The 22,481-nt window shown below is 36.1% G+C and overlaps 1 protein-coding gene and 1 non-coding gene across 3 annotated transcripts in view; both read right to left on the bottom strand.

Moving 5' to 3' along the window:
• Nucleotides 1-14,864: 14,864 nt before the first annotated feature.
• SLC6A15 (solute carrier family 6 member 15) overlaps nt 14,865-22,481 on the bottom strand; it is a 37,990-nt gene continuing 30,373 nt past the window's right edge. For both annotated transcript variants that reach the window (XM_030323325.2, XM_030323326.1), the window contains exons 10-12: nt 21,208-21,367; nt 17,435-17,597; nt 14,865-16,104 (exon numbers count right to left, since the gene is read on the bottom strand). In XM_030323325.2, coding sequence (XP_030179185.1) covers nt 15,733-16,104; nt 17,435-17,597; nt 21,208-21,367 — 695 coding nt within the window. In that variant the 3' untranslated portion in view covers nt 14,865-15,732. The remainder of the gene's footprint in view (nt 16,105-17,434; nt 17,598-21,207; nt 21,368-22,481) is intronic.
• On the bottom strand, nt 18,939-19,099 carry LOC115519620. Its single transcript, XR_003970615.1, has one exon. It is a non-coding gene; the product is annotated as a U1 spliceosomal RNA (small nuclear RNA).

The raw sequence follows: 22,481 nt of genomic DNA on the forward strand, positions 1-22,481 counted from the left end.
CACACAAGCTCTCTGTCTCTTAAAAAAAATTATCAGTAAATAGATATAAAACACACAGGAATATTTCCTATATGCAAGGTCCTACACTATGCATGTAGCTTGGGACATACCAAAGAGCATAATTTACATGCTCCCTATTTCACAGAAAACCTCAGAGTCATTATTAATCCCTTCATTCAATAGATCAGCCTGTAGCTGCAGGTTCTAACTCCAAAATACACCTAAAATCGACTCCTTTTCATCTACCTTACAGTTACACTGGGTAAGCTAGCATCATCTCTCACAGATTTGCCTCCTTACCACAGCTTCTATATTCCTCACTCCAGCATCAACAACCCAGTTCACACTCAGCACACACAGTATGGTTTTAAAATGGAGATCAGATCATGTCAATTGCCTGTTATACAACTTTCAGGGCTTCTTCTTTCTTTTATGATGAAACCCAAATGCCTCTGTCCAGCCTAGTCTTGCACAATAAAGCTTCTGCATAATTCCCAAGCTTCATCTGGTACTCACCACACACCTTTCCTCGCCATGCTCAGCTACCCTGCCCTTCCGTCTTTACCTTCCTTCTCTGCTCTAGCATCTTGCATTTGATGTTCTCTCACCCTGGTAAACTCTTCCCTAGTGCTTTTTTTTTTTTTACTTTTTATTTTGAAGAAATTTCAAATTTATATAAAAGTATCTGGATAGTATTAAGAGCTCCCATATACTTTTTTTTTTTTTTCAGATTAGGACACTTGCTTTCATAAGCACGGTAAAATCATTACAATCAGGAAATTACCATTGATTAAAACTGATTAGATATTCCCATCTAATTCACAAACCGCATTTGAATTTTACTGATTGTCCTAATAATATGCTATAAAGGCCTAAGATCTAATCTAGAATTTTATGATATGCTTAATGGACATGTCTCATTAACCTTTTAAAATCTGGAACAGTTCCTGGGGCTCCCTCATATTTCATGTCTTTGACAGGTCTAATGAATACAGGCCAGTTACTTTGTAGAATGTTTCATATTGATTTGTGTTCTCCTTAATACATTGTATTAGAAAGTACACCAAGCCTAATTGTATTCCTGGTGATGCTGACTTTTACTGTTTAAGATAGTCCCAGATTTCTTCACTATAGAGTTCATTACTTAATATATCTATTAAAAATAACTTCAAAGTATTTTGTTGAAAAATACTTTGAGATTCTGAAAATATTCTGTTCTTCATTAATGTTTGCATCTATTTATGATTTTATATGAATTACTTGCATGATGGTTGCCAAATGCTGATGTTTCAATTCCAGCATTCCTTTTGCACATATTGGTTGGAATTCTACTGAAAGAACTTGCTGTCTCTTCAGTTTAACATATAATTATATACTTCTGTATATATGCATTTTGAATTTCTGTTTTACCCAAAATGTTGACAATTGTTACTGTTGTTATTTAGATGCTCGAATTCTCCCCTAGTTGGTCACTGGAAGCCTCTTCAAAGTTGTTGCTCTATCCTTTTGACCCATTGATATCATTCTCAGAGCACTTCCTTTCTCCTAGCCCAATGAGTTTTCCTGAGCTCATCTTGCTTTTTCCCTGTCCAATCCCTGGAGTCAGCCACTTCTTCAAGAACCTCTGGTTCCTTTTAGTAGAGAATAGTATTTATAAACCAAGGTCTGGGTGCTAGTTGTGCTCATTTCAATTGGGACATCATTACCCATTGGCTGGCCAGTGGGTAGAATTGGGAAATACATATGCACACACACACACACACACACACACCCCTAAAGCTATTTCTACACCTCCTTATCTACCATTTATTGTTAAAAGTCATTTCACACTGTTACCTACAATTCTACCCTCCCCTTTCTATGTTGGTAACTCCATTTTTAACATCTTGGAATTTTATTCCCATTATCCTCAATTTATTTGCTTATTTTCTCCACCCCCCCTGTATTGTATCTACAAATCTTTCAGCACTCTTGGCAAAAGCTCACTACCGATGGAGGGGAAAAAGGGAGGGGGAATGGGAAAGGAAGAAAGGAGGAGGAAACCTCACTATGTCATTTAACCATTTCAGTCTCATTCTTAGGTCTTAGCTCAAATGCAACCACCCTTTACACTGGATTGTGTTCACACAGGGACACACAGGTCATAAGTAAAAATAGAAAAAGATTGCCTATCTAGTTTTTATAATCTCCTATTTTAAAAAAAAGTGTCAAATGTTTACTGCTTTATTCTTGCAAACTGGTTGAAGTCTCGGGCTCCTTGAGACCTGATTCTGCAAATTACTAGCATTGTGATTTGGGCAACAGGTTTTAATCCTTATAAAAAGATGATCATAGTATTAAGATGGCTAACTGAAAGAGAAGTTGTGAAGAATAAATGAGATCAGAACCATAAAATTCTGCCATGAGCTTTACCTGGCATGTAACAAGCACTTAGCTAAAAAATGTTACCTGTTGCCGTTGAAATATATTTTGGGTAGTATTATTGATATCAAGTTCAATTCATGTTAATATTAACATTAACACTCCTCAGATTTATGTTCTTCAAGAATGTGTGTATCCCCCAAATCATACCTTAAACAACTACCATTAAACTGTCTGTACATTTTTAAAGAAACATTACAAATCTACATCAATGGAAAATATTATATACTTGTCAGCATATTATACAAAATAATGTGAATAAATTTATTTTGGTAAACTATCTATTACAAAGAGGTACTATTTATTTTCAAAGATGATTCTGGCATTCTACACACTAATACACACATACACACAATAAATATCTAAACGATGGAAACTTATGTAATATTATTTAACTACTTATATTTTAATTTAAAGTGTTTTTAAAATACTTTATTAATGTCCAGAAATGTTATTGGAATATCAATATATTATGTCAATTTTCTTGATGGTTGCCTTCATTTAAGAAGACAAGATTTTTAATGATTATTTGTATTTTGTTTTTAAGAATCAATTATGTTGGTCTTGTAATTTTATAAAGGTTTATTTCAGCATAGAAATAAAAGCATTTTTCTTTAAATTTATAAGGCAATAGAGATGTAAAACATAAAACTTCAAGCCTTAGAAAACAAGATTTTTTACATAAACATATACTTTCTAAAGCCTTGTCAATTTACTTGGACATAATGGGAATGAAAATATTTGAAAACCTTCTATTGATATGGAAATGTGCTACTGCCCTCTTATGGAACATACTTGAATGACAGTCAGTGATTTTACACCTCTCTTGAAGTAGAGAGGAATAAAAAAATATTTTTAAAATATGATTCAATTCATTATACTCAATTCTGTTCATTTAGTATTTTCTTTTGTTTATTTCCTGACCACAACACAACACTTTTAAAAAACTTATTTGTATATACCTTTTTCCCTTGAGCTAATCAGTATAAAATTTCTACAGATTTCCTTCTCACATGGTATCCTTGAATTTGTATCAAAATTATAATAGTATATTTAATGGAAAACTGAAATATAATATTTGACCATTAAGTTTTGAGGGTGGCTGAAAATACTCATTTTAATGTTTAAATACTGGCTGGTTAACATGTCTAGTTAATCCAGATGGAAAAGCTAGATAAAATAAGAAAATTATGAAAATATTAATCATCATTATATAATGTACTGTTTGATATGCATTGATCTAGGTGCATAGCATTCTACATATATTAACTCACTGTATTCTCACATCAACCTTATGAGTTAGGTGCTGTTATCATCCATAACTTACAGGTGAAGAAAAGGAGGCAAGGAGATGTGAATTATTCAAGGTCTCTTGGATACTAAGTAGCAGATCTGGCATTTAAACCCAGGCAACTTGATTCCCTGTGTTGAATTCCAAAACTCTTCTGGTTCTCTATGATCAAGGTAATTTATATTTTATTTTATTTTATTTTATTTTATTTTATTTTATTTTATATAATTTATTGTCAAATTGGCTTACATGCAACACCCAGTGTTCATCCCAAGTGCCTTCCTCAATGCCCATCACCCACTTTCCTCTCTCCCCCATCCCCCATCAACCCTCAGTTTATTGTCTGTATTTAAGAGTCTCTTATGGTTTGCCTCTCTCCCTCTCTGTTTGTAACTATTTTTTTCCCCTTCCTTCCCCCATGTTCTTCCATTAAGTTTCCCAAATTCCACATATGAGTGAAAACATATGACATCTGTCTTTGACTGACTTATTTCACTTAGCATATTACCCTCCAGTTCCATCCACATTGCTGCAAATGGCATGATTTTATTCTTTCTCATTGGCACGTAGTATTCCATTGTGTATATGGACCACAATTTCTTTATCCATTCATCAGTTGATGGACATTTAGGCTCTTTCCATAATTTGGCTATTGTTAAAAGCGCTGCTATAAACATAAGGGTACAAATGCCCCTATGCATCAGCACTCCTGTATCTCTTGGGTAAATTCCTAGCAGTGCTATTTTTTTTTTTTTAACGTTTATTTACTTTTGAGACAGAGAGAGAGACAGAGTATGAATGGGGGAGGGTCAGAGAGAAAGGGAGACACAGAATCTGAAACAGGCTCCAGGCTCTGAGCTGTCAGCACAGAGCCCGACGCGGGGCTCGAACTCATGGACCACGAGATCATGACTGAGCCTAAGTCGGACACTCAACCGACTGAGCCACCCAGGCGCCCCGGGTAGTTCTATTTTCAATTTTTTGAGGAACCTCCACACTGTTTCCCAGAGTGGCTGCACCAGTTTGCATTCCTACCAACAGTTCAAGAGGGTTCCTATTTCTCTACATCCTCTCCAGTATCTATAGTCCCCTGATTTGTTCACTTTAGCCCCTCTGACCCATGTGAGATGGGTTTTGACTTGTATTTCCATGAGGATGAGTGACATTGAGCATTGCTTCATGTGTCTGTTGGCCACCTGGATGTCTTCTTTGGAAAAAGTGTCTATTCATGTCTTCTGCCCATTTTTTCACTGCATTATTTGTCTTTCAGGTGTGGGGTTTGATGAGTTCTTTATAGATTTTTGGATACTAGCCCTTTGTCTGATATGTCATTTGCAAATATCTTTTCCCATTCTGTAGGTTGCCTTTTAGTTTTGTTGATTGTTTCCATTGCAGTGCAGAAGCTTTTTATCTAGATGAGGTCCCAATAGTTCATTTTTGCTTTTAATTCCCTTGCCTTTTGATACTATCAAGGTAATTTATATAAAGATCTGATATATTTATCAATGATCCTGAAAAGAACCTAGAAATTGTCAGCTCATCTCTATATAGATAATTTTCATAAGTTTAAAAAAATTGAATAGGTAGACTAGTTGATTCTATTTAATAAGAGTGTGGGCATTCAGATATATGTTTATTCTCTTCTGATGCTTCTTCCTCTTTCAATACCTCCTCCTCTCCTATTCCTGTTTCATTAAAAAAAAAAGTTGCATGTCTATTCTGTGCCAAGAATACATAACTTCAGGAAATATAATTCTAAATAATATAAAACATCTAACCTTTGGGAATTTATAAACTAATGTGGGAAACAGAGGACTTGAATATAATGTGATGAGTGTTGTTCCAAAGGTAAGTAGAACATATAAATAGGGCAAACAAATCCACAAAGGAAAATACCTTCTAAACTGAGAACTGAAAGATGTGTTGATTCTAGCCAAAGACAAAAGGAGGAATGGGGAAGAATGGAGAACAGTCTGAATCCGTAAAACAATATGTACAAAGAAATGGGTTAGAAGGAATTTAGAACATTCAAAGAAGCATAAATATAGCAATAATATATGGCTGCGGTGTAAAATGTGCTAGGAAAAATATGAGCCAGAGGTAAGGCAGAAACTTATGAAGAACCAGGTCTACCATCTTAAATAGTTTGTAATTTATCCAAAGGAAATGCAGAGCCTTAGAAGGATTTTTAAGAGAAGGATCAGATCAGGATTACACTTTTACATGCTCTTGTTATCTGCATTTTTTTCCAGAAATATGAAGGAAATAGTGAAGTCTATTCTTTTATTGTTACTCATAGCAGTATCAGATTTATATTTCATCAGGGAAACTGGACATAAATGAACACAGCCTCAACCTTCTCTGCTGTCAGTTGAATTGTGTCTCGCAAAAAGATATGTTGAAGTACTAACCCCTGCTCCTGATGAATGTGACCTTATTTGGAAATAGGGTTGTTGAAGACCAAATCAAAATGAAGTCTTACTGAATCAGGATGGACCCTAATCTAAAAGCACTGGTGTCCTTATAAGAATAGAAGATATACAGACACATGAAGGGAGAACATCATGTGATAAAGAAAGTAGAGATTGCACTGATACATTTTCAAGTTAGGGAGCACCAAGCATTGCTCAAAACCACCACAACTAAGAAAAAGGCATGGAGTAGATTTTCCGCTAGAACTTTCAGAGTTGAAGTTTCCACAACTTCGAGAGAATACGTTTCTGTTTTTTAAGCCACCCAATGTGGTACTTTGTTTTGGCAGCCATAGAAAATGAATGCATTCTCTCTCCTAGTTCTGTCTTTATACTGACTTCACATACAGAATTTGCCAAGGGATAGTCAGTTAGTTGACTTATGTGAAAAGGCCATCATTATATTTTGCAAGGCATTTTTATATAGTATTTTCCCCTCTCTGAATTTTCAATGTGGCTATCTATTTAGGTGAATGCAATTATCTAATCACTCAAAGTTTTTATAAGTTAAGTCTAGTGTCTTCTCATTTGCCTGCCAAGACAATAGCGTATGAACAAATATTCCTTGGCCATGTGATTCCCAAGACTTTATACGGACACAGATGAGATATTGTGCATGGATGTAGTTGTAAGCTGGCAGCCTGTTAGCACAGTCTGGCCTTCAGATATGCGTTATTCCTTTAGCACATGTGAATCTTAGTTCCTTTCCTTTTTAAAAATCATTTTGAATGATTTAGACATGTAATCCAGTCCCTAACATTCCTTCCTGCTCTGTAGATTATCAAATATGTTTAGCTTGAAGTGTCTGAGTTTATCACTATCCAGCATCCACCTTGCTTTCCATCATCCAGCTATATTATGCCAATAGAAGGCAAGGAGGGTTGGCACTGATCTGGTTTTTAAGCCAATACAACAAACCATTGCTATTCCCATAGGAAGGGGATCTTGGTATCTCCATTCACAAAGCTCTGATCCCTCAGACCTTATTCTTTCTTCTGACTCTTAGCTCCCATTTCTTCCTTGGGGCTCTGACTCTTGACTTTTAGGCCACATCTTTAATCTTCAGCCCTGCACTCATTGGTTGGATATTATAACTTATTCTGTATCTCTAATTTGGCTATAATTTACATGTGGCATGGGCTTGGGAAATGTATTTGTAATGTAACAGAATAGAAGTATGTAATGCCTTGGCCATTTCCAAATAAAGAAGCCTAATGTGTCTTGGCATCTCAAGACTAGTATTACACATAGGAAAAATAGGAAAATTTAGTATATGGTTTGATTTTGAGGGATTCTGAAAAGCCTCAAGCTTGCAAAGGATAATCTTCAGCCTTTGATGAATGCCTAAATATAATGATCATTTCATATGGACCAGCAACTGTGCTGAATATTGTATCTCATTATCTTCTTTAATTTTCAATAGCTTCTGTGGTAAACAGTATTATCAATCCCACTTTACAGATAAGGAAACTGAGGTGTAGATTGGCTTGGTAAGTTGTCCAGAGTTACATCATAGTAAGCGGTAGAGCTTGTAATAAGAAAAAAAAAATCCGACTCCAGAACCATAGTGTTATTGTATATGTATGTAGTTTGCATATAGCCTCTTGTAAACTTGGAATTCATTTCTTTAATGAAATGTTGTCCAACTTAAAAAAAAAAAAGAAAAAAAAGTGAAGCTGCTTTAGTTGAATAAAAGAGGGGAGGTAGAGTTGAGTAGAAGCCCTATCCATTGCCTCCCTAGGCACTAGGGGCTCTATGGATTAAAGGTGGAACTGATTTGGGGCACCTGGGTGGCTCAGTTGGTTAAGTGTCCAACTTCGGCTCAGGTCATGATCTCGCAATTTGTGGGTTCCAGCCCTGCGTCGGGCTCTGTGCTGACAGTTCAGAGCCTGGAACCTGCTTCAGACTCTGTGCCTCCCTCTCTCTCTACCCCTCCCCCACTCACGTTCTGTCTCTCTGTCTCTCAAAGATAAATAAAATGTTAAAAAAAAAATAAAATAAAAATAAAGGTGGAACTGATTTAAGACTGTACTTGCTAGCAAACAGTAGGTGCCTATCAGAGTAGAGCTAAAACCTAAAATTTTTCTAGTTATTTATTCCCTGACTGATGGATAAGAGTTAAGGAAAAGAGGAGAGGAAAGAGCAGAGAACACTACCCTGGAAGTGGGCAAAGTAGGAGGAAAAAGCTGAGGGAAATTTGGTTAGCTTTGAGCTTAGGACTACCCAGCTAAACTATACAGATTGTCCCCTACCCAACGATGGTTTGACTTACGAGGGTTCAACTTTATGATGGTGCAAAACCATACGCATTCAGTAGAAACCATACTTCTCCTTTTGAGTTTTTTCCAAGCTGGCAATATGTAGTATGATACTCTCTCTTGAGATGCTGGGCAGTGGCCATGTGCCACAGCTCCCCATCAGCCATGTGATCATGAGGGTAAACTAATCAACACATGACCACTCTGTGCCCCTACAACCATGCTCTTTTTCCTGTTCAGCACAGTATTCAATAAACCACATGAGATATTCCACAGTTTATTATAAAATGGACTTTGTTAGGTGATTTTGCCCAACTGTAGGCTAATGGAAGTGTTCTGAACAGCTTAAGATGGGCTAGACTGAGCTATGATGTTCAGTAGGTTAGATGTATTGAAAGTATTTTCGACATATTTTCAACTTACAATGGGTTTATCAGGATGTAACCCCTTCATAAGTCAATGAATATCTGTAAATACCCATTTGAAGTGGTGTTCATAAAGTCTAGGGATGCGATAGGTAAGTTCTCTATACTTAGCTGCCCAGGTCTCAATATTAGAGCTCTTACATGGAATGTTTACACTTCACTGTTTCAAAAGTTTGGACGGTAATTTTCAGTAGCTGAGTCTCTAGCCTTTCAAATCCCTATTACCTAAAACATATTGTGCTTCTTAAAATGTGAGTAACTTGTGGGAGCTACTTTTCCAGAATTTCCATAGGTTATGCTAAGCAATGACCCTGATCTCAACTAGTTCCTATGTGCTTTTTAAGATGCGGCTGCTGTTAGGGCTACATTCCTAGTATTCCCTTTGTGTGAAACCAGCTGGACAAATCTGAAACCTGGACAGCAGAAGCCTCTGAGTTAGCCCTGAGAGTTAATCAATAAAAGCAGACAAAGCTGCCATGCCTGGCTGATCAGTGAAAGGTATCACGGCATGGTAAAGGAAAGCCAAGTCCCACAGTCTGTTCATCCATCTAGTGCACACCAGGAAGCTCTTCAGCCGGAAACATCTCCCTATTTTCTCTGAACGGACCAGAGCCAATGTCTTTCTTTAATGATATCACATCGGCAATCGTTTTTTTTTTTTTTTTCCCCCTATTAAAAGACAAAGACTCATTCACAGATAAATTGCGTTCCCCTCTGATGACTGGAACAATGATGTAAAGACAGAGATTCAGAATTCATTTCAGACTATTGTCAAATAATAATCAGCATTATTTTTATTCGGAAATGGGACTGTCTAATGCCAAAAATATTTTCTCCCTATTATAAGAGCTTCCTTTATGCCCTTGACATTACCTGAAATTATTTGATTATAGTAAAGAAATACTTGTGTCTTAATCATAAACAGCTATTAAATTCCTATGAGACAAGCTACTTATGAAATTCTGGGTACTTTTTCATTTAATCATCGCAAAATCAAGACAAATTCTCTGGACTAGTGCTTGTCAGCACTGTATGCATTATGAAGTTTACTTTTGTAATAAGAATACCAAAAAAAAAAAAAAAAAAATGATGCCTCTATCTGTCACTCCTATTCTAGAGGTATTTTGCTTACTCTGCCTAAAATAGAGAACCAGTTTTAAAAGCCTTATTTGAAAAACTCTGAAATGCAAAAGCTTAAAACTTTGAAAAATTCAAGTTTAGGATACGGACCTAAAATAAAAAGAAGGTAAAAATGTGTGTGCTGTTTTGCTATTGTAATTCATCTGTAAAATTCAAGAGGAAGGCAGCTTAATCTATTGTTTGGGTTGGGATTTGTTTGAATATAAATATTTTATGAAGAGGTGGGAAAAAACTAAAAATGAAAGAGTTTTGGATGGGAAAATGCTATTTTTAATGGATATGAGTCATAACTACAAGTTAAAAAGTGAAAATAAAATAGATAAGAAATTCCATATCATGATAAAGGGTGCATTATATCAATAATTAGATTTATTCTATTGAATCTAAGTCTCAGAATGAGTTTATCAGTGACCTCACTTGGACAAGGAAATGGGGAGAAGACATACTTATTTAGAACGGCTGGTTGGATAGTTGTCTGGTTGTCTACACTGATACTGCGTTACTTCATACGCATGAAGAAGAAAAGGATTGAGATGATTAAATCTCATATGATTGTTTATAAAAGGCTGAATTGAATGATTCTACCCAAAATTGTATTTAAAAAGTACATAATGAAGAAACTTTTATTTGATTAGCTAAGCAGAGAGATTGGGCCATCCGGTTCCCTCTTGCTCGGAGGGCGTATCTTCCTTGTTTAATTCTGCCAGATATTGACTTAACTGACCCTGAATGTTCTCGGATTGATCCTTTTAATAATTATTCAAATTACAGCAAAGCTTTAAAATGAAGGGGGGAGGGGAAACATAATCTTGATAAGAGAGATACTACGCTAGGGAAAATGAATATAAGCCAGGCACCTGCATCTATGAATTCTGTTGACCTGGTCAACAATGTGGGTGAGTGCCAGTGATGAGCAGATCAAATGAATGCCACCTTGCTACCACGCTTGAAAATTTTAAGCTTTACTCAATCTTTTCAGATTGGTCCTGCTTTTTTGCTTTTTATAAGCATCCCTTTAAATAACAGTAAAATCGGGGCGCCTATGTAGCTCAGTTGGTAAAGCACCTGACTTGGGCTCAGGTCATGTTATCTTGGTTTGGTTCATGAGTTTGAGTCCCACTTTGGGCTCTGCACTGACAGCACACAGATACTGCTTCAGACCTCTGTCTCCCTCTCTCTCTTCCTGTCCCCTACTTGCTCTCTCACTCTCTCTCAAAATAATAAACATTAAAAAAAAAAGATAGAACAGTAAAATGATGTTTTTGCCACTCTTTTAATGGATTTTTCTTAAGAAAATTGTATTTTCAGAAACATTAATGCCACTCTTCTCTAAAAACCTTTATCTTCCTTACTATGCAACTGAATATAGCCTGAAAAGGCAAATAGGGGGAAAGAAAAGCAGCAGGGATACCACCATTAATTCATCTATGCGGCATGGTTCTTTATACGTACATGGTACCTCACGTGGCACTGCCTGGGTACCACAGGGCATGTTTTTGCCCAGTCATATAAATAAGGTGTTTTGATTGTGTTATTTATTATTGGTGGTTGCAGTGGTGGTATGTGTGTGTGTATTCTTTTTAAACGTTTATTTATTTTTGAGACAGAGCATGAACAGGGGAGGGGCAGAGAGAGAGGGAGACACAGAATCCGAAACAGGCTCCAGGCTCTGAGCTGTCAGCACAGAGCCCGACGCGGGGCTCAAACTCACGGACCGTGAGATCATGACCTGAGCCGAAGTCAGACGTTTAAACAACAAAGCCACCCAGGCGCCCCTGTGTGTGTGTATTCTAATGGGAGTGCTAGGAGTGACTGGTGTGTTAAAGGAATAGCAGAGCCCAAAGGGCACTGAATTTAGGACAAGATAATGTCCCAGGCTTTTTTCTCCTTTAAAGAAAACCTCCACATGATAGGCATCCTTTAGGCAATGTTTCAGATGGGGACATATGTCCAGTAACTAGACACAATGAGCCAATTTGGGAGTCAGTCATTTTTGCCTCATTTGAGGCAAAACAACATATGAAACCTTTTACTTCAGTGGTAGTTATAAAGGTAAAGTATGCCATACTCAGTAATGACTAGCTTATGGAAAGTTTTATCTTTAATATTTCCAATAGTTTTCTAGAGTTTTACATTTTTTTTCTTTTTATCAAAACTTTATGGCCCCAAATTTATAAGTAAAATTTAGGGGGAAAATCCATATAATTGATATAATCAGTATTGATTTTATTCATATTCAATCGACATAGATATGGATCATTTCTGGGGAGTATTCAGGCAACAGTGACTGGAATAAACTCAAAAGGAGAAAGATATTTTACTTTTCAAATTATTTTTCAAATTATGAATTCCAACTTCTATCCACCTAAATTATTTTTCTCCCCAGTTATCACAGCTATAGCATCTTCATTTTTATTCTGTTTGAGTGAAGACAATTAGAATTCACATTTACTTGTCCTTCTTCTCATCTTCTTCATATCCACGGTTCCTAACCAAGAATGCACACTGGAATAAGTTTAAAAACAAAAACCAAAAAAACAGTCGTTGTCCTGCATCCAATCCCGAAAGAATTCACATTCAATAGGTTGGAAACAGTGTCTTTAGTAACTGTAAGGCATAATTACAGTTAAGAAGCACTACATCTTACTCTTAAACTTTCTGGGATCACTTGCCCATTTGAAGATTCTATAATGTATCTTCCTCCTTTAAAAAATGCACATAGACATAACCACATGGAAATGCAAACATACTTTCAGAAAATTACATCCCAAGACTTTGTCGCATCAAACTATTAGACTCCCTCCTTATGATTCCAACACCTAACAGTGAGTACATCTTCTCCCCTTCTTTTTGCCCCACATTGAACGTTCTATTAGCCTTACTGTTCCACTCCCCAGCCTCCTTTCCATTTAAAAATAGACAACCTTGACTATGTTACATCCGAGTACAATTCAGGCCAGAGCTTACAGACATAGTGAAAGTGATACGAAAACAAGTAAACCTCAAATTTTAGAGCACAGAGAAGGATAACTCATACACACTACCGCTTATTGATTAAATATTGTGCTGTCCGGGAAAGCGCGGGAAAGGGGTCTCCCAGACAAACGGGAGAAAATAGGATCAAGATAAACAGTTCACGTTAATTACAGTAGTGCCTTGGCTTAGTACTAAGAACAAATTAGATGCTTGAAGAGATGCTCAAGAAAAAGTGGGCAAATGAGTAAATGAACGAACAGCTGAAGAACTGACGGAATAAAAGCAGCAGAAATGAGAGATGACCTTGCTCTCTTCACTGTCTAGTCGCCTCATTTGCTAAGTGGGGGCATTAGAAACAGTTCAGATTCTCTTCCGTTCTACAGGATTCCTGCATTCTTCACATTACTGGGTGAATAGAAGAGATCTATTCGCCAGCGGAAGGCAGGAATCCAAACTGTAGATAAATGGCCTATGGCAAGAGGGGGAGGAGCAAAGGGGGATGGTGCGATTTGACAACCTATAGTCACGACAAAGTAAAGGCCAGCAGGTAAAGTAAGTATTTGGTACAAATTCTTTAATATTGGGGAAGCTTATAAAAACTATTGCTTCAACATAAAAATAAACAAAATTTATTACTTCAGCTTCTGAAATAATCAGGCAGATCTATGTGCTTTCACATGAAACACTGTCCAGAATAAATTATTCACTGAAATAAGATCCAGAAAACAGGACACAGAATGCTGTTATTTATGCTCTACATAGAGCATCTCCAAAAGGATACATAAGAAACTGGCAATGGTGGTGCCTTGAAGAATGGAATCGGGTGACTAGGAGAACTGTTGGAAGGGAAATTTACACTGAACTGGTATCAATTTTGAGTTCTTTATAATGTGCATACATTGCCTATCTATACAATATTCCTAAATTTTAAAGTGATACAAAATATAATATTTACGAAAATGTAAAAACAAAACCAAAAGTTTTGGTCACCGGAGGAATTATATTTTAAATGCTACGACGTAGTCTGATAACATAGTCTATAGCAGACCAAAAATATTTGGCCATAAATAATAGATATGGTATGTGCCCTACCTCTCCTATTTTGCTGTTGTATTCATCGTTATTTTATAAATGCGACTAATCTAGTGGTAGGACAGCTATAAATAAAAGCCTTTTAGTGAGATGGTACTCAGTGGAGGTCTGCTTCATCGAAATTCATATATGCAACAGTCTCATTAAAAAAAGTCACAATTAGGGGCGCCTGGGTGGCTCAGTCTGTTGAGTGTCTGACTTCGGATCAGGTCATGATCTCACGGTCCGTGAGTTCGAGCCCCGCGTCGGGCTCCGTGCTGACAGCTCAGAGCCTGGAGCCTGTTTCAGATTCTGTGTCTCCCTCTCTCTGCCCCTTCCCCACTCATGCTCTGTCTCTGTCTCTCAAAGATGAATAAACGTTAAAAAAAATTTTTTTTTTAAAGTCACAATTTCTTACACTTCAGAGACAATACTGACCCTGCAAGCGGTCAAGTGTACACATGGTTTCCTAGGAGACTACTTTTTCAAGAATTGTGAGACTGCATCAGAACACCATTTAACCATAGCATTCTATTTCTCCCTAGTCTCTAAAGTGGTGGTAGCTGTATTAATCAATTTATTAATCCCTCTTGGAATGTGATGATTACTTATTATGAAATGCCTAAATCCTGACTGAAATGCAAGATAGTCCAGTATAGGTGATACAAGAAAAATCAATGTGGAAAACAAACATCATTTTTAATTTCATTTATTTGTAGCTTAAAATGTAATGCCATACAATCTTAACAATCACTTAAAAAAGGATTTATATTTGCATAAAACAGAAGCAAAACAGAAAGATATGAAATAAAATGCCATCTTGCTTCAAGTTTTCAAATCAGTACTTAGAGTACTAATATACATATATACATTGCAAGTATATATAAATATACTATGAGTAATCTTGAAACCACAATAAATATCAAGTAGGTTTTTAGGCACACGGCATAGGAAAATGCAGAATCTGCATAATTCTTGAGAGCGCTGAGTGACTCATTCTTAGATCACTTTCACACATATATTTTACACAAAATATACAGCCATCGAGCACATGATCCCCAGTCACCTCTGAATCTAAACTGTCATCCAGCATTAGTGCCTTCTTATTCTTTGATACTATTGCTCTATACAGCTATTACATAAGAAAATATTTGCAGTCTTCTTCAGTTAATTGTCTAAGAAGGTATCAATGCTACCAAAATAAGTACAGCCTATCTACACAATATGTTCATGGAAATGTGCTTAGAGGCACCAACTTACAGAAATGTTTTTGTAATACTGGGATTTACCCTGAAGGCAAACTTATACATTTTAAATTATACCATTTTTGAATTGCCAATACTATTAAACCAGAAATCATTACAAACTGAGGTAACACCTGTTTTTTTTTTTTTTTGAGATAGAAATGCTTGAAAAAACACCAAAAGTATTTTTAAAAATTCTGACACACATGGACCTCAGTCACTATAAGCTTTATCTGTAACTCTTTCTGCGCAAATGTAAACCAAAGAATCTGAAGGAATGCTCTAGTTGAATTTACATGTACTTAGGATTAAAGATCACAGCCAAGGAACACCTGAGATCGCCCTCTGATAAGTGAAGCCCAATGCTTCTCTTAGTAGAGCCCATGTTCATTCATACAAATGAACCAAATAGAACCCGCTGACATTTTCCCCTGGCTACAAATCGGATTCTGGCATATCCGGCATATCTGCCATTAAGTACCCTATTCCATATCGTCCATTGGGAGCAGTATCCAGAGTTGGTGATCCACTCTGTTTTCGATAAATATTTTTACCAAAATTTGGAGATGACATCTCGCTGGGTATCTTTCCATGAATGAGGCTTGCATCATCTCCCTCTAAGTTTACAGGCTCTTTCAGGACCCTTCCTCTCTTATAGGTCACAGATGCTAAATTGCCAGAGCTATTGTCTATCAGGTTGCAGCGACGAATGACGAAGACAGCTGGGACAGGGAGTATTGCCAGGACCATCAGCAAGATACAGACAACCATTCCCCAGGTTGGATAGCTCAGAAATTCTTCAGATGCCTGTGAAAGTCAAAAAACCCATTGTTGGTTATCTTGCTCTAAAAGTATGTGGAAAAAAAAAAAAAAAAAAAACCTGTATTTATCTTGGGTTTGTAAGCAAAGAGTCTTCGGATGTGCTTTGACCAACAAAAGTGACATCAATCAACTTTCAAGGCTAGGCATTACAAGCCTTGCAGTTTCTGCCTCTGTTTCTTAGAATGCTGTCCTCAGTCAATAATGCTAGGAAGAAGGCAAGAATGAAAGTTTACATGGACAGAGACCAACCCTCCAAGTTTAATCAACTGTATGAGCTAGCTCAGGAAAAACCTAAAGAAGAATTACCCGGCTCAACTGCAGAACCCTGAGAAATAATAAATCAGCATTGCTCTTGGTCATTAAGTTTGGGGATAGTTACATGTTACATGTGCCACCTGTCTTTCTAAAAACTAAAAATCTAAATTTTGTGGGTTTTTTTTTCTTTTTAAAAGTTTATTTCTTTATTTTGAGAGAGGGAAAGCACGAGCAGAGGAGGGGCAGAGAGAGAAGGAGAGAGAGAAGCCCAATCAGGCTCCACGCTCACCGTGGAACCCAACACGGGGCTGGATCTCACAACCGTGAGACATAAGCCAAAATCAAGAGTCAGACACTTAACCGACCAAGCCACCCAGGCACCCCTAAAAATCTAAATTTTGGCCCCAAGATTTTTGTAAGAGTTAACAGACTTGTTTATGCCCCAGTCATGAATTTAATTGTTGTTATATAATTACAGACAATAGAAGAGTTAAAGGTCAGAAATATCTCTGAAAAATAAGGATTTTGGTTTTATAACAGCTAATATGTACCTTTATTATTATGTCGCTAATTTGCACCTTGAAAACAGAAATTGAAATAGTCTTTGCTAATATAAAGCAATTATAACAAAACTTTCCTTCAGTATTTACTTAAATTATGTGTACACGGCCACTGCATATTCTCTTATTATATAGTATCTGGGATATGATTTAATAAATTTATATAGGAAAAAATATTCCTGGTGGTTTAGGCAGTATGTTTTCTAGAGTCAAAGGCCCCATAATTATTGGTTCATCTGTGGTGTCATAAACACAGTTACTTTAATGAGGACCAAATCAGTGTTTCTCATGTATTAAAAAAACAAACAAACAAACAAACTACAATGTACAGCAAAATCATACATGTTTGGGGTCAAACAAAATATAAATCTCAAGATCCCTGCATAAAAACAACACCATTTATTAAACAGCAAAATATACTGTGAAGAAAGCAAAAGACAAAAACCCCTAAAATAATATTTTATGTATATTTTTCATAGCTTCCTTATTTTGTATTTTACCTTATCTTCAATCCATGCATTATAGCCAGGAGGACTTAATCCCATATTCACAACACTAGCTATTAGCAGTGATAATAGCATTAGAGGAGAAATATATTTCCACATATAGTAGTAATATCTGTTGGGAGCAAAGCCCAGCATATCTTTCAGGTCTTCCATAAACCTAAATAAAAAGAAAGTATTTAATTATGCCTCAGGTAATTATTTCCATGCCTTAAAAATGTGCATTATCAATAGTTTGACAGAGGTTTCATCGATGATACCCTATGACATTTTATACTGAATCAAAAAATCATATTGGAAGATTACTTACAAATTAAGAACATTTATAAAGTAAAATGGAACCAGTTAAGTACTGTGATTTTCATTTAGCAAAAGCCTTCTTTTTTTTTTTTTTTTAAATTTTTTTTTAACCTTTTATTTTTATTTTTGAGACAGAGAGAGACAGAGCATGAATGGGGGAGGGGCAGAGACAGAGGGAGACACAGAATCGGAAGCAGGCTCCAGGCTCTGAGCCATCAGCCCAGAGCCTGACGCGGGGCTCGAACTCACGGACCGCGAGATCGTGACCTGAGCTGAAGTCGGACGCTTAACCGACTGAGCCACCCAGGCGCCCCAGCAAAAGCCTTCTTAAACCAATTACTGAAAAGTCTCCTACTGGTGACTTTCTACTCTATAAACACAATATTTGCAATACATTAAAAATTCCTAGTCTCTTTTTTTACTTAGCAATAATAAATTAATATCATTCAATATTCAGTCAGTCTTTATATAATCTAAACTTTCACTTCTTTTCATAGTCTGTTTGTTTGAATTGAAAGAAGGTCCACACACTGTGACTGACTGATGTATTTCTCAAGTCCATTTTTCATCTCTAGGTTCCTCCTACTTCTCTTTTTTGTTTCTTCCAATCTATTTGTTAAATCAACTAGGCACTTTATCTCATAGTACTCCTACAGTCTGGATTTTTCTGATCACATCCCCAAGTGTTGCTTCACAACTACACTTGATCCTCCTGTTTCCTGTAAATTAGCACTTAGACCTAGTAATGATCAGGCTTATGTTGTTTTAAGTAAGGTTGTTGTGGTATCACTTACATGAAATAAAGTTCACCCTTTTAGGTAAATGATGTTACCATTGTCAAAGCATATAATCATTACATACTAGTCCATATCCCCTAGTATTTATCTAGAGATATTTACTGCCCACCCACCAGTCCTTGTAGCAATGTTTCTGCAGACTTTTTGATTTTGTAAAGATAGTTCTCTATTATATTCTTCAAAGAGAGATCATAGTAGCTATATTCCCCAATTTCTTGTAAGTTCACAACTGTCTGTGGTCACTACACTTGAATGTGAGTTTTGCAGGATTTAAAATCTTTGGCTTATGTTTTCTTTCCTTGAGAACTGTAAATATTTCTTAACTATATAATATTGTTACAAAAAAGTTTGTTGATTTTTCTCTTATACATAATTTTGATTATTTTATTTATTTGTTTGTTTTAAAGGAGAAAGTGTGAACACAGTCCCGTATTACTACAAATTGTGCAGTTGAGTTCCCCACGTTTGGGGAAATCACAGCAGTCAGCGCATCCGGAGTGCACTAAGCCTCTCCCTGGAAAAACGACCTTCATGATCATGGTATCTCCCCAGCCAGGTTAAGTATGATCGTTTTGTTTCTTTATTGTTTTTGCCTGGATAGCCCTTTATTTTTTCCCTTCTTTCTATCTTTGTGGGGTTTTTTTGTTTTGTTTTTTTTTTTTTCTTTTGTCTTGAAGTAATAGCCTAGACTACGTCCTAGTGTTGGCTATTATGGGCATTTTTCCAGGTATATCATGTGCCTTTTCAACATTCAAGTTGTCGCTTATTTCAGGCAAGTTTCTTGAATTACAGAGTTTGATACGTTCCAGCCACTGCATTTAGAGGACTTCATTGTACACATGTTGTCATCTTTGTATAACTCCTGTCTCTATTCCTTCACTTTAATCCTTTGTTATTTCTTTTTGCTTAAAAAAATAAACATTTACTCCTTTCTGGCTTCTAATTCTTGTGGAACTAGTCACCGTGCTTATTGTTTTTGTGTTCATTTTAATTTGATCATCACTTTGGAAGTGTTTTTTTATTGTTATTATTCACAATTATTTCCTGAATTCTATCACCTTGTTTTCAAATCTCTCTTTTCTCTAATTGTCATATTCTTTATTTTTAAAATATTTTGTAGCTTCTATCACTTAAAACAATTTATTTCAACTCATTTTGAAATATGGTTAGTTTTCCATCTATTTTGCTTGTGTGTTTTTGTTGTCTGCAGGGATTTATTCTCCTCCTTTCCTCTTTAAAAAAAAAAAAAGTATTTTTTCCTAAGATTTTACACCACAATCAAGTGAAGTGAATTTTCCTGCGTTTTCATACACGAAGATATACACTAAAAGATGGCAGAGCATTTTTTTTCGGCATTTTAAAAAAACAGAATTTCTATCGTGAAGTTATTGTTAGTCTCATAGGCAATGCGTGCAGAGCACACTGCCTCACATACAGTAGGAATTTCGTAGATACAAGTTTAATAACTACTATTAGTAGGAGTATCATTTCTCCTTCTGTTGTTAACCATTATTATTTAGGGACACTACTAAAACGAGATATTTTGTACTATGCCTATTGTAAATGACATACTGTGTAAATGGAAATCTACATTATGATCTTAATTGATCCACAGATCAGTCCAATAATAATATCAAATGCCAACACAATGCAAGTTAGGAGTTGAGGGTAGCTTGGTAGAGATACCTAGTTTTGAAATTAAGGTCTAAATTAAAGTCCTGGCTCTATAACCAACATAATGTGTTCTCCTGTATAAATAAGGCCAATTTTCCATTTGTAATATGGATATTAGTTACTACAGGGTATTTTTATGAGGATTCAGATTTTAATGCATGTTAGACAGCTATTACTACTATCGCTATATAGTACATGACTACTAAAAGTCCCTCCCCATGCTTGCCTGGAGCTTTTGACAATAATAAAAATATTTTCCAACCTTTGTCACAAAACTCCTTCAATACTGATAATATTCTCAACGTTGTTTGAGAGGACTCTGGTCTTCATGCAACACACTCATTCTTACTTTACATATACTTCCAATAACCTAATGATCTTAGTGCCTTAGTCCATATATGTTAACTAGAAGCAACAACTTTAAAAAATATTGTACAAAGCCTCTAGTAACCCTTTTCTTCTGCAATTACTCTAATGCCTCATTTCACGCCAAGTATATATACTTTTGGCATTAAGCAGGTATATAATTTAGAGGTAATTAGGAAGTAATTAGGAAGATAGGATTTAAAGTTAAGCAGAAATAGCTATGAATCCCAGATGTGCTTCTGTCCAGGTGTGTGATGAGTTAGTCACTTGGCGTCTCATAAGCCTGAGAAATGTGAAATGTGGACAACAATAATAACTTCAAACAACTTAAAGTTGTTGGTTCTTGGACCATAGCCATTACTCATTAATCTTGGAGGTTACTATTTGATAACTAGAATTAAATCAAAGCTCCAGAATCCTAGATTATATTACTATCTACACAATTCTATCTAATCACCTAATAGGGGAATATACTGTATTCAAGGGATTGAATGAAAAAAGAGCCTGCAAAAGATCTGATGTTGTTGCAAAGCATTTTCCCCTCTAATCATTCCCCTCCTCTTCTAAATGAAATGGGTATTGACAATTGGTCTTTCCAAAATAGAGATGAAAAATGAATGCACAGATACTTACTTATCTATGCCATAAACAAAGGATACAGCAATATTCTCCAAAATGACTACAATTAGCAGAGGCAGTGTAGCAGAATAATCATCAAACATTGTAACGAAGTAATTTCCAGAACGTTGCACAAATATCAGGCCAATACAAAATGCCAGAAGACAACAGATAACTGTACAAAAGAAATAGATGAAAAAATTTAAGTTTTTATTCACGGGCATCTTTTAAATTTAATTATGAATTACCATGTTCAAACAGTTTTGTTTTCACTTTTATAACTTGTCAATCATATAAACAGGCAACACCTTTCTTGATACTATGGAATATAATACATTGGGAGTTAGTTAGCTGGAGCTACGCCCAGATTTAATAGGAATCCATGGTAAGACTCAATTCATTGCCCTGACTCTGCAGAAACTTACTTACAAGCACAAATAAAAAAGACAGAAAAACTGAGAAGATTTTAAAATCATAAATCTCTGTAATATACTTCTCTTTATTAATAACAAAGTGACCTTTTCAGGGCGCCTGGGTAGCTCAGTCGGTTAAGCGCCCTGCTTCAGTTCAGGTCATGATCTCAGGGTTCATGAGTTTGAGGCCGGTGTCAGGCTCTGTGCTGACAGCTCAGAGCTTGGAGCCTGCTTCAGATACAGTGTCTCCTTCTCTCTCTGCTCCTCCCCCACTCATGCTCTGTCTCTCTCTGTCTCTCAAAAATAAATGTTAAAAAAAAATTATATATAAAAAAATAACATAGTGACCTTTTCAGGCAGCAAATGTTCATAGGTCTTTTCTGCTTTTAATAATGTTTTATAGTTTTGGAAGCTCTGTGGAAATCTTAAATTAATAATGAGACTAATATAGCTCATAATAAGATTGTGATAACATATATTTTTATATTTGACTGAAATACAGTTATTTTTAAAGCATAACTGAAGAAATCCGATCAGATCTTGCCTGAGCTCCAACCCAAATCTCTATCTTGATATTGCATGAATAGATAAGTTGAGAATACAATTATGACAGGGTTGGGCAATCTCATTATCCAAGTAACAGAGAAGAACCTTCGAAAAGGAGTTTCTGGAGTAGTATCTAAGAAAGAGGCAAAAACTTCTGAGCACCTACAGTTAATATAAAAACTTAGAGAGGGGTGCCTGGGTGGCTCAGTCGGTTAAGCATCTGACTCTGGATTTCGGCTCAGGTCATGATCTCACGGTTTGCAAGTTTGAGCCCCGAACTTGACTCCATGCTGGCAGTGTGGAGCCTGCTTGGGATTCTCTCTCCCTTTC

This window comes from Lynx canadensis, chromosome B4, assembly GCF_007474595.2.
Source record: "Lynx canadensis isolate LIC74 chromosome B4, mLynCan4.pri.v2, whole genome shotgun sequence".
Lineage (NCBI taxonomy): Eukaryota > Metazoa > Chordata > Mammalia > Carnivora > Felidae > Lynx > Lynx canadensis.